Source organism: Manihot esculenta, chromosome 12 (assembly GCF_001659605.2).
Source record: "Manihot esculenta cultivar AM560-2 chromosome 12, M.esculenta_v8, whole genome shotgun sequence".
Lineage (NCBI taxonomy): Eukaryota > Viridiplantae > Streptophyta > Magnoliopsida > Malpighiales > Euphorbiaceae > Manihot > Manihot esculenta.
Genome location: NC_035172.2, coordinates 2,444,189 through 2,456,579, shown reverse-complemented (window position 1 = coordinate 2,456,579; position 12,391 = coordinate 2,444,189). Strand labels below are relative to the sequence as shown.

The 12,391-nt window shown below is 32.2% G+C and overlaps 3 protein-coding genes across 4 annotated transcripts; all 3 read right to left on the bottom strand.

The window, feature by feature from the left end:
* Positions 1 to 984: 984 nt before the first annotated feature.
* On the bottom strand, positions 985 to 4,750 carry LOC110627821 (probable inactive poly [ADP-ribose] polymerase SRO2). The gene is made up of 6 exons (XM_043948652.1): positions 4,494 to 4,750; positions 3,805 to 4,283; positions 3,234 to 3,472; positions 2,753 to 2,889; positions 2,528 to 2,623; positions 985 to 1,323 (listed from the first exon to the last, which is right to left on the bottom strand). The coding sequence occupies exons 1-4, from the start codon at positions 4,530 to 4,532 to the stop codon at positions 2,789 to 2,791; spliced, it is 858 nt and encodes a 285-aa protein (XP_043804587.1). The 5' UTR covers positions 4,533 to 4,750; the 3' UTR covers positions 985 to 1,323; positions 2,528 to 2,623; positions 2,753 to 2,788.
* A 1,624-nt stretch (positions 4,751 to 6,374) lies between these two features.
* On the bottom strand, positions 6,375 to 9,364 carry LOC110628382 (transcription factor bHLH90). 2 transcript variants are annotated; one of them, XM_043948866.1, is made up of 8 exons: positions 8,830 to 9,364; positions 8,589 to 8,762; positions 8,407 to 8,488; positions 8,046 to 8,114; positions 7,406 to 7,951; positions 7,066 to 7,296; positions 6,714 to 6,890; positions 6,375 to 6,625 (listed from the first exon to the last, which is right to left on the bottom strand). In XM_043948866.1, exons 1-8 carry the CDS (start codon positions 8,928 to 8,930, stop codon positions 6,563 to 6,565), a joined length of 1,443 nt encoding a protein of 480 aa, XP_043804801.1. In that variant the 5' UTR covers positions 8,931 to 9,364; the 3' UTR covers positions 6,375 to 6,562. The 2 variants fall into 2 exon arrangements, with proteins under 2 accessions (XP_043804801.1, XP_043804802.1); XM_043948867.1 differs by having other exon boundaries at positions 8,407 to 8,485; positions 8,830 to 9,362.
* Positions 9,365 to 10,968: 1,604 nt separating this feature from the next.
* LOC122721366 lies at positions 10,969 to 11,394 on the bottom strand. The gene has a single exon (XM_043948948.1). It carries the CDS (start codon positions 11,392 to 11,394, stop codon positions 10,969 to 10,971), a length of 426 nt encoding a protein of 141 aa, XP_043804883.1.
* Positions 11,395 to 12,391: the final 997 nt, after the last annotated feature.

Genomic DNA, 12,391 nt, shown 5'->3' with positions numbered 1-12,391 from the left:
GTCTAGTGGACTTGAATTTTTTAATTACAGACCAAAACTAAAATTAAAATTCTAGAAATAAAATAATTGATAAAAAGTAAATAAAATTAATCTAAATTGTATGGATGATGTGGGTATTATCCATTAATTAATTAAGTAGTAGCTTTAGTTTATTGATTTAATCAAGTATTGGATGGGGGCTAATCCAAGTGGAACAAGAAAAATATTTGATTAAAGACCTAAGAGGCGAAGGACACCAATATATTTAAAAAACTGAATGTAATTTAGTTAATTTAAGAATTCTGGGGTTGCGTGCATAACTAAAATTAAATAACTAATTTATTATTGATTCCATAACGAGTTAGTCATTTTCAGGAATAAAGAAAACTAGACATCTTTTTCTTAAATAAAGATTATGAGTGTGAAATTCGAATTTGTATTTTGAGATGAGTAATATGTTTTTATTCATTAAATTATTTTTTTTATTCAATGATTTTTCATAAAAATTTTAAACGAAAACTGAAAAATCAATCTTGAAGCTTTTCTTTTAGACAACAGTCATGTAGACTAATTGTTTTATAAGATGTAATTCTGTGAGAAAACATTTTTTTTTTTTTTTTTATTCAGTAGAATTATATATATAACTTTATTTTGATTATTTTTCCTTCTATTCCGGAAGATAAGATATGGGCTGGGCTTTAATTTGGGAAAAAACTGACTGGGTCATCGGCTTGATCTTCCATTGTCATGTCATCGGGCCTTGACTTGGTGGGTTCAATGAAGGCCCAATAGGTGTCCCTCCCCATTATTCAACTCTTGTCGGATGTTCAAGAGCTTGTGGCTGCAAATTCATGATCATATTCGGCAGCTTGCATGATTGGAGAGTGAAGACCAATGGTGAGAAACTTCCTACCAAAATTTTCCATTTCTCTGTAAATTACGTGTTCGGTGGCTCAGGCGCTCTGGAAACCTGAACTGATCACTGGGTAGGATAAATGGCAAACAGAAGTTTTTAAATCCCAATCAGACAAATCTTGTCTATTGGTACACGAAATAAAATCCAAGAAACTATATTGTATATTGACAACTGGTGGAAACTGAGGTTGTTTCCCCCAGGTTTTAAGGTCAGTAACTATGACAAAAAGCCTAATTGCTACTACGTCTATAACAACTGTTTGTCAAATATTCTAAAAGAATGATCAATGTCAGATCAACTACATTTTCTTCTTGTATCAGTTGCTGTTGCTGCTGCCTTCAGATTCTAGATGTTGTCAAAAAGCTGGCTGCAGATTAGATGAATGTCAAATTTTTGCTGCCAATGCTGGTAGATGCTCTGATCACAAGCTGCATTAGAATAAGAATTTTTAAACTTTTAATATAATAAGCTCTTAGTGGATTCCATGTTCATATTGTCAAAGGTTCCCCAACTAAGCAATTACAAAGTATCTATTCCTTTCCTTTTTTCTTTTTCCCTGTTAAGTGTTGCTTTAGATATCTATTTCAACAAAAATTGGATTCCCTGGTCCATACAATGTATGGAGTGATTCTTTCTTCCTCTAGTGAAAGATACAATATTGAGTTTAAGGAATTAAAACATTTTACAATATAATAATGTAAAGATAAAACTAAAACTAAATTTGAAACTTTAATTAAATTTTTCTGTCATTCAAATACTAAATATGCAACTAAATTTAAAACATTAGCCCATATAAAAATGAGGTTAAATTAATATCAAGTTCTCATATTTCATCAAGATTAACTACTCTATCATTATTTTTAAACTCAATCAAAATATCTCTATATTTTGTAAAATCAAACATTTTAATTCTTCTATTAAAGCAAAATGTTAGTCAACTTATCGTAGCAGTTAGATTAACGTTTTTCTTTTAACAAAAGAACTAAAGCATTTGATATTTATAAATACAAAGACAATATTTGTTTGAGTTTAAAAATAATGACTAAATAGTTAATTTTATTAAAATGTAGCGATTTCACATGTATTTACCCTATAAAATATACCCTGTAAAAATATCAAGCAGTTGTGTCGGTTATGAAATAATAAGTATCCAAGTATATTTTAAAAAACAAATCTCAAGAGTTCTATGCAATTTAACCTATAGAAAAAAAAAAAAAAAAGGTTCGGCTTCTTGCTTTCACACAGACTAGCAACTGTGTCCAGAACTCCAGCCACGCGTTGCATAGGTAGGAAAGCATTTAAAGATTTTCGTAGTCATACTTCTCCATCTACCAAACCTAACCAATGGTTCAAAACTCAAGATTGCAGCTATGCCTATATATGTTCTCTTTTCATATTGCTATTGAAACATCAAAGGCTGCCAGCTTTGGATTAGAAAATAACAGTTATATCTATTACTATTTCTATTATGCTATCAAGAAATCTGACTGTCAACATGAACCACTCCCCAACAGTGTGGTCTACTAATATTGGAAGTAATGGAATCCATTAAACAAGAATAAAGCAGGACAAAACACCTTAATATTTTGGATTATGCCCCTGAGATTAGAGAATTGACAGACGAAGTCGTACCTTTTCCTTACAAGATTTAATTATGTCAACCAACAGCCTGTCTCCGCATATCAGCCTCACCATTCGGATTAGTTGCAGACGGTTAATCTTACTTTTCTGCAAGTTTAACATATTGCAGAAATAAGCATACACACACACACACAAGATAATAAATAAATGCAGAGAGAAATTCTGGAAAGGAAACTGAAGTTGAGGTTAAAATAGATATGGTTATAATATACTTACTTTAAAGTCATCATGGCATTTGGAAATCAAAGCCATCTAAGAAGAATCCAAAAACTTTGACAATATAGACAACAAAACAGGAAAGCTCATCCATGGTGAAGTGGGTCTTAGAGGCCTCACTTGGTTTGTCTTCATATCTGAACAATAATTCACACACAATTAGTTAGGCCTTCATCCAGTGATGAATGCAGCATGTACATTTAAAAGGCGCCAAAGTATATACTTCGCCATTAAAGTTAACCATTTATAAGTTTTATTAAGAATCAAGAGGGCTAATGTAGTAATTTACTAAACATGAACTCATATTCAACGTATTTACATGTAAAAACTAAAATTTCAGGGGGCGGCAGCCACTATCAGTCCCCCCTTAGATCTGTCACTGCCTTCATCCACAGACAGGAAGCAATTAGAAATATATGGCTAAATTGGGAAAAAAAAAAAAAAAAAAAAAGAAAGAAAGAAAAATTCTGACTTTTCTTACCAGCTACGGAAGGAGCCTGAATACTGATGATGTAATTGGGGAAGATGTGAGAATTCATGAAAGCATTCCACACAGTGAATCTTCTAGGCTCTACAATATTGTCAACGCCAGAATCGAACTCTGTTGAACTTGGTTGAAATTGCCTGGAACCAGCAGGAATCATTTCCATCTTTCCCAGTATTACACGGCACAACAATATATGCGTTAGACCATTTTCATCTGCAGCCGAAGATTCCACACTGTGAAATACAAAGAACAAAGTAAAATCATCACCATTCTAATTTTCTTCAGTTTTGCTCTTGTTTGGTTGCTGAGAAACCTGAGGAAAAGTACAGCAATTGGAATATTTTCAACATCACTTCGCCATTTTTCTACCCTAGGCCAAAATGATGATGATTAGACTTATTTTTGAAAGATGATTGCTTCTGTATTTCTTGTTCTGAAACTAGAAATATATTTATTAGCAATTTCAGTTTCTTCCTTATTCCTTAAGATTCTCGGCAATCAAACAGAGCATCACCAGAATACCAAGCAATTCAGTGAAAATTATAATTAATCAAATCAAACACACCTATCAATGGAAAATTTTGCAGGAGACAGAGAGATGCCAATCCCATGAGATTGAGCATTAGCGGTTTCACCAGAGTGACTAAATCCATGGGATATGACTTGACAAATCTCCGCCCTCGAAGCACCATACCAAGCAAACCGCAGATTAGAATTTCCACCCCGCCTTTCAGCCACCGCCTGAGAAAAAATCCTGAAAGCCAACCACCGAGCTTTTCCTGCTGAACCAGAGACGGAGTTCTTGTGTATAGCCACAATCCTCGTGAAATTTGCATGTCTTCCCATACCCTCAAGCAAAGTCTTCTTGATTAAGTCATGCTCACGGCTTCCTTCTCCAATCTTGAACATTCCATTGCGAGTAAAATCTGCGAAACTCTCATTGTTATCCCCCGAATGAGCCTCACCGTTCTCAGCATCAGCATCCAAATCGTCATCATTGTCAACTACCACAGACTCTCGATCTTCAACTTCAAGTTCCTCACTCTGTTCAGCAGAATTCACAAACAACACATTCAAAAAACCGAAAACCCACAAAGCCAATTAAAAAAAAAAATTGAAGTATTTGCTAACAAACAAGCTTAAAACTAAACATCCCACAATTCCAACATAGAGAAAGAATCGTTCCCCATTGATAACACGCAGCCGAAAACAAATCAAGCAGCAGATAGACCGAGAATCAAGAAGAGAAACTACCTGAAGGTTAGTTGTTTGGAAGTATTGATTGGTTAACATGATTACTTTGTGAAGAAACAAAAATTACAGAAAAAAAACAAAAACAAAAACGGGTATTTGTCTATGCACAGAGAGAAGCAAAAGGGTATCATCTACAAGAATTGTTGAGATTGAAAAACCACCCTTTCATGTTGAATTTATAGTTGGTTATTTTTGGCGGTTGTACAATACCTTTCGTGCCGCAGTATCTAATCCTAATCGAAATCGGAGGCGCTCTTACGTCTTTCTTCTTCAAGTTGAATTTGGGTATATGAAGAGGCGGCAAAATTATATAATTAGCCTCCAACTGATCAAAAGGAGTGGGTGGGTGGTATAAAAATTAGATGGCATTTCGAGAATTTTACATAAAAATTAAACTAAATTATTTATTAATACGTGATTATAGAATTTAGAGGACGTGTAAAGATTGTGCTTATGGCTTACTTCGAATGGAAGCTTATCGGGTTGAATCTTAACGCCATGCATGTTGTGCGGGAAAACAGAGCTGTGACTTTTGCTACGTCAACCAAATTCATATTAATTAACGTCGGTTTGGAAGTCCAATTCCTAATCCTTATTCTTCAAAAATAAGAAATAACCATTTTTAGTGTATGACTGTGAGGTATAATAGAAATTTGGAAAAGAAGAGCTTCATCCTTTGGAAAAATATTGAGCGAGGATTTATTTTCTTTTGTGACGTAGGATATAAATTTTATTATTTAGAAAAAAAAATTATTATTATTACAAAAAATTTACTATTTAATTTTTATATATTATCGTTTATTAATAAATTAATATTTTTAAAAATTTATTAAAATATTATTATTTTTATATTCATCTATTTTTTCGTTAAAAATAAATAAAATATAATAAAAATTTTTTAAAATCTAATTTAATTTCAAATAAATTTTTTATTTATTATTTAAATATTATTAACAAATCAATTTTTATATTTTTAAAAATTTATTAAAATGTATTTATGACAATCTTGACTCCTGCGTAAGAGAAAAAAAAAAAAACCTCTTCTCCTCGTTAAAAACAAAAGAAGAAAAAGAAAGAGGTGAGGAGAAAAATTGACGCGTTACCAGCTCCTTATTATGGTTCAATTTTGGCTTTCAGGTACCTATGCATCAACTGGAAAATTGACGGATAGACCAAACCTGTTAATCCAACTCAGCCTTTTGGTGATTTTTTATCAAAACTTTTTGGAGATGAAATTGATGCTCATATTTCATGGATTTTTAACAGGATTGTCGCAGGCTCCTCCAAAGTTCGAACTGTAAGTCATTTCAAATTTAGCACGTAAACGTACCCAAAATTAGAGTATTGTTTACCATCGTATTTATTTTTGTTACTTTAAAAGCTGTTTGCTCAACATCAACCCATTCAAGCCACTAGTATTGGTGATTTTTTTACTTTCTTGTTTATTTTTTTAATTTTTTTTTAAAAACTATTTATATTTATTGAATTTGGATGGTTTATTCTCTATGATTCGGACAATCACCACCCTTCAATTTTATATTTTATTTCTGAAAGGTTAGGAATAGTCATTCTGCTTTTGGTATTTTATATTTTTCATAAAACCAAGTATTTCATTCTCATTGGCGGAAAAAAAAAAGGATATTTTGCAAAAATATATGCCTAAATCACATCTATATGGCCATATAATGTAAAATCATGAAATTTGATGTGGATTCTACTATGATTTTACCCCGCATATCCGTGTAGACGTTATAAGCACACCCTGGAAATATTTCTACAATCAATTTTCTATGATCTTCCTTTATAACGGTGAGAGAAGTAAGAAAGGTTATATACAAGATCCCCATTGATGAAATATCTGCTCTTAAGTGGGGAAAGCTAGAGGGGGAAATATAATTCTGTATCAGTCAATAACAGTTTCACAAGGTTGTTATATTTGAATATCAAAGCTAATTTGGGTAGATTACTACAACAGCCTTAGCGGAACATAGATGAATGGAGAAGCCCCCAATTTACTTATACTGTTCAATTTCTGTAACCTGAGCTTACATTGTATATGTCTGAATTGTCTAACCTCCCAGCTTCAGCAATGACTCTTTCAATTTCCTTGGTTGAATGTCCTTCACAGTAGCCTTGCAAAAAACAGATACAACTTGACACATGTTCGAAATAATTGAGCAAAAATAGAGCAGAAAAGAAGAGGGGATTTGTAAATCTCACCTCAACCTTGAGAATGTTCAGAACCTTGCCATTAAATGTTGTCATATTAGCATCAACAACTTGAAGACCTAATGAATGAATAGCATCCATCAACTTCCCAAACCCTCCTCGCTTATGCTCATAGAAGAGCTTAATCAGGAATTCTCTTTTGCCAATCTGGTTTAATTCTATCTGCACCTGAGAAAATAACAAATGCAAAACTTGATGCAGCATGTCAAGAACATTGTAGTAATTACAGGACTCGTGCTTTTTTCTTCCCAAGATCGCATCAATAGTTATTCTATCAAAGCCAAACATAGATAGAGGTTCAGGAGCCAAGAAAACAGTGGAATCATATCTTGTTGCTTCATACCTCTGTCTTTTTCTTATCACCAAAACCAGAGGAATACTGGTTTTTCTCAGTAGGAGGCAGATATTTGCTGTCTTCGCGTAACGACTCCAACCTTGAAGTAATTATTTTTTCTGTGCTATTTTTGCATTCCTGTTCTTCAATTTCCTTTAGCTCATCCTGGAGTTTCTTCTCCTCATTTTGCAACTCACCAATGTAATCAATTGCATCCCCAAGGATAGCAGCTTTATTCATCTAGTCATGGAAAAATAAAAGGGAAATTCAAAGAGCCAGACACAATTGATCAGAAATTCAAGGACGGAAAAGGATCCTTATGGTAGCCAACAGATGTAGCTATCTTAACCTTGGATATCTTGGGGACTAGAGCTCGCAGAGTAAAGAGCCCATCTTTCATCCTGTTCCTCCTGTTCCTCTCAGTGACAAGATTCTTAGATCTGAAATGATCTCTTTCAGACCTCTGGATCACTTTTGCAACTTCATTGTTACTCTCTGGGATTAGACCTGCTTGTTGCTTCAATAAGTCCTCATCATACCCGGATTTTCTTTTGCCATAGGGTTTTCCTATTGATTGCTTCAAAATTCCTTTCCGAGATAGATAACCACCAGAATGAGAGTCAAATGATGAATGCTCATTCGAAGGATTGGAAACACTGGAAGATCCTTCAAAGCTAGAGTGATTATTGGGTTGGTTTAATGGGTGATGAATGTGTATTGGAGGAATCAAGCTTGACAAGTGGCTGGGAGGCTGCAAGTTTTGCAAGTTATGTTCAGGAAATGAATCAAGATACAGCTCATTGATGCTGGCATAGTCATGTGCAATTGAGGCCTCTTGTTTTAGGACATTAAAGTGAGCCGTAATAAATTCTATAATCTTCTGATCTTTTGCTATCTGAGGAAATGAACATTTTTTTCAATTGACTAGAGGAGGATATTTTAATCATAGTATCAAAATTTAGTAAAACGAAAGGCATAAAAAACCTTACATGTTGTCCTGCAAAAAGCTCAATAAGTCCTCCAAATACAGGAATTAGAACTCGAGTGCCAATCAACTCCTGCCAAATTCATTTCTTAAGTTAATTATATGATAGACAAATTCAAAGACTAATTTCTTGTTCCTGATGAGAATAAACAGAAGAGGTTTCTCATAGAAACTTCTTCAACTACAGTATGCCTTCAATTGTGTTGAGCTTACCTTTGTTTATTGGCAATCAAAACTACAAACCATGAGACGACGGGTACAATTTTTCATTTCATCACTTTTATTAGAAAACGAATGGCATAAGAGGTAACCCATTTGAAAGCATTAAACGAGAAATGGAGAGAGGTAAAGTTAGAAGAAATCACGGGAGAGAGATTCGAGTCGGAGGCATTGGCATGGGTAATCCACTTTGATTGAGTTGATGTCACCACCTCTCCGTGAATCCTGCTTCCAATCCCACATCAGATTTTCAATTGGGTTAACATTACCAAATGCATCCAAAACAAGTTAACAAAATTGATCAGAGCATCAGAGGGAGAGAGAGTACCCAGAATACAAAGGCATGAAAGAAGGGAAACAAGCAAGAGCCTCACATGCCTTGGTCCTGATTGGATGTTTAAAATACAAATCCCGGCAAAGAGCAGCCGAGTTGTTCTCTCCTCCTCTTTCCTCTTTGACATTACCACCGCCACCGCAACAGCAACCCATCCACTGAATAAACCTATTAAAACATCCGAAACATGAGAGAAATATAAATGGGTAAGCATTAAAAATTAAAGCAAATGCACCTTGAAGGGTCATCGCCCAACTTCCAAACAACACAGTAGTCCCAAGCCTTAGAGGCAACAAAGGGTCTGAGCCATTCTAGTGCTCCCTCCAAACTTCTCATGTCTCCTTCTTCCCCAACAAGTCTCCCTTCCTCTCTTAATAAAATCAGATAGAGACAATGTTTTCTTAAAAGGAGAAGATCAATGAATAAGCCCAATTACTGGTACGCGACAAGAGTAACAAACTTTTTTTTTTTTTTGGTTTGGGGGGGTGTTTATAAGGGGGGAGAAAGAGAGAATCATCCTAATCAAATAGCAAATCTGTGACAGAGAGGAATCTGATTCCTGAACAGAGAGAGAGAGAGAGAGAGAGAGAGTTTTTTGACTGGCGAAGAAAATCATCATGAGTCAGAAAGTGGAAAGAAAACGGCCATCGAATTGTTCAAAGGCCAGTGGATTGAAAGGTACCCATAACTGTAACTGCACCTTAATCATCATTTATATTTTGTTAAAAAGGAATGTTTCTGCTTCGCTTTCAGTGTTTATCTTGTTCATCTTTTTCTCCTTTAAAATTAGCAATGGGATCAATCTACAACCTTTAAAGATTTAATTATAAGATTATTATTTATATTTCATATTAACAAAACATAATGAACCTATTCCAGTCCCAGAAAGACTCAGGCCGTGGTGGAATGTTTCTAGCTTGGACGAATGGACGGGTTGTTTCTTTTTTTTTTTTTTTTTTTTTTTTTTTTTAATTTTAATATAACAATATAAAATGTAAATTTATTTATTAAAAATAAAACTATGTCATATAAATCTTTAACTATATTTTAATAATATAAAATATATTATTATTAAAATTATAATATTTATATGTTTAAATATATAAAAAAAATTAAATTGTGTGATAAATCTGAATAAATATGAAAAATATCATGTCTTATTCTCTTTATTTTTATTTAAAAAAATAATTTTTTTTTAATAGAAATAGCATTAAATTATCATCAATGCGATTTACTGGAATTTGACGTGAATAAACATTTCTCCTACTCGAATCAAAGTATCCGTCAGAGAAAATTTACGAAGTGCGGAACAGTGTTTGAATCGCGGAGATTTGTGAATAGAAAAGAAAAAGTTTGAAATCAGCCCTTAAACTTTTAATTAAAATATAAATAAACCCAATTCAATTTTTTTTAAATAAATTCCTAAAATTTACCTAAAGTTAAATAAGTTCTAATCTATAAAATATTAATTATTAATAATAAAATATTATTTTTGTAATATTAAAAATAATTTACTATTTCTATGTATTTTTAAAATTTTTATATTAATTAAAAAATATTAATTTTTATATTTTAAATTAAAAAATATTTTATTATATTAAAACTTATTTAAGTCTAAAAATAAAATTTAGACATTTGTTTGACTAAAAAAAAATTGAATTGAACTTATCTAGACTTTATTAAAAATTTAAATACTGATTTGGACTTTTATTCTTTTGAATTTTTATTATTATTAAAAAATTTTCCATTTAATCTATTTAATATTAAAAAATTAATTAATTAATTAATTAATTAATTAATTTTAAAAAATATATTAAAATATTTTAAAATTTTTAAAAAATTTCCTCAATTTATTAATTTAGTAATTAAATATTTAACTATTCAACATTCATGATATTAATAAAAAATTTATTTAATTTTTTAATTTTATAAAAATATCTACTAATTAATTTAAGAGTATTTTAAACTTTTAATAATTAAGATTAACAAAAAATTATAATAAATTTTTTAAAATTTAAATAAAATTTTAATGTAATTTTTTAAAAATCAAATTACTACGTAATGAGGTTTTATGTACTAAAAAATTAAATAGAATTTTATTTTATTATTCGGTTGTTAATAGTGAAAGGAATATTTGTACGGCTGCAGCATACGTTTGTACTTTTCCCAAACAGTACAATGATCTGCAAGGACTGATCTGAACCATTGATTAAAGACAATAACAGAAAGATAAAAACACCTTTTGTTGAAATATATATAAGAAAATTAAGGAGAAAAAAAGAGAGAGAGAGAAAGGAGGATTTTGATAGAAATGACAATCAACAGAGGAAGTAACATACATGAAGAGAATAAAATAAAAACATCATCATGATCATTAAGCACCAGGCTTTAGGTGGGCATCATCAGCAGGATAACTTTCAGCTTTCATATGGCCATTTTCAGAAAGCTTGTGTCCTCCTCTACCATCTCCATTTCCACCACTTGGCCTCTCTGTTTGGAATCCCTTCTCAAACCCAAACTCAACATCCCCTTCTCTTTCTCTCTCCCTTCCCCTTTCTTTCTGGCGAAAACTAGGGTTTTGCTGGCTCTGCTTACTGGGTTTACTCTGTCTGTTCCCTTGACGCTTGTTGCAGAGCCTGCCAAGGCAACAGGCAATAGCTGATATAACAACAATCACTGCGAGAACTATAAAAACAGTCCCAAATGATCCGTTTGAATGGGAGTGGGAAGCCGGAGGTGGCTGCCCAGAAACGGTGTTGGGGTAAACGACGACGGGTTGTTGTTGTGGTTGTGTGGACATTTTTTTTTCCTTTTCTTTCTTGGTTTGGGTTGTGGGAGAAGAGATGTGAAGGGTTTGGGATAGTATATGAGTTATGGAGGTGATGTTCTTTGAGTGAACATTAAGGGAGAGATCAAGGTGGAGTCATGTTGCAAGCAAGAAATTGCCCTGAGATGAGGTTTATGTGTAATTTGATCAGTTTGGTTAGTTTCAAAATGAATGTGTATGTAGCTTTTGAAATTCAATAAAGGGAAGAACTTTCTTTATTAAAGCTATATTCTTTGTGTTGTTTAACATTAAGGCACTTGCAATTGCTTTGTTATTTGAGAAACTAAGATTTTGGAGTCTTTGGATAGACACCATCTCAAACACCTAAGGATAAGGAAAAAAAAGATAATGTTGGGGAAAATTTTATCTAAATTGAGATTTTTAGAAATTTAAAAAAGAAAAAAACATTTCACTAATTTATTGTTTAACTTGATTATTCAAATATTCTAAATAAAAAGCTAAGAATAAATATACTTATCAATTAAGTTAACTTTGGAGTTAAAGAAATAATAGAGTTTGAGAGAACATGGGAGAGAATTAAAGAATGAGATGCCTTAATACTTTTAATTTTAGGTAGCTATTGAGAGACTTTATTTATATATATAATTACCCCAATAATATTACAATATGAATCATTATCTTCTTATTTGTATTCATAATATACAATATATTTAAAAAGAGAAGGACTAAAATGTAATTAAAAGATTAAAATGTATAATTTTATAAATTTTAAAAAATCAAAAATTTGCATTTCACATACTAAAGATTTTAACAATTTAACTTAATTTTTTTTTTGGGAGTCAAAACAACCATTACATCTTCATTTTTATTGTATTTTTTCCAGGGTTCAATGCTCCTTTGCCCCACTTTGGATCCATTTCTGAATTTCTCTGTATACCTAAAGGGGTATAGTACCAAAGTGTTGATCCAAGTTGCAGGGCAGCAGCACAGGCCCATATAAAATGGTGGC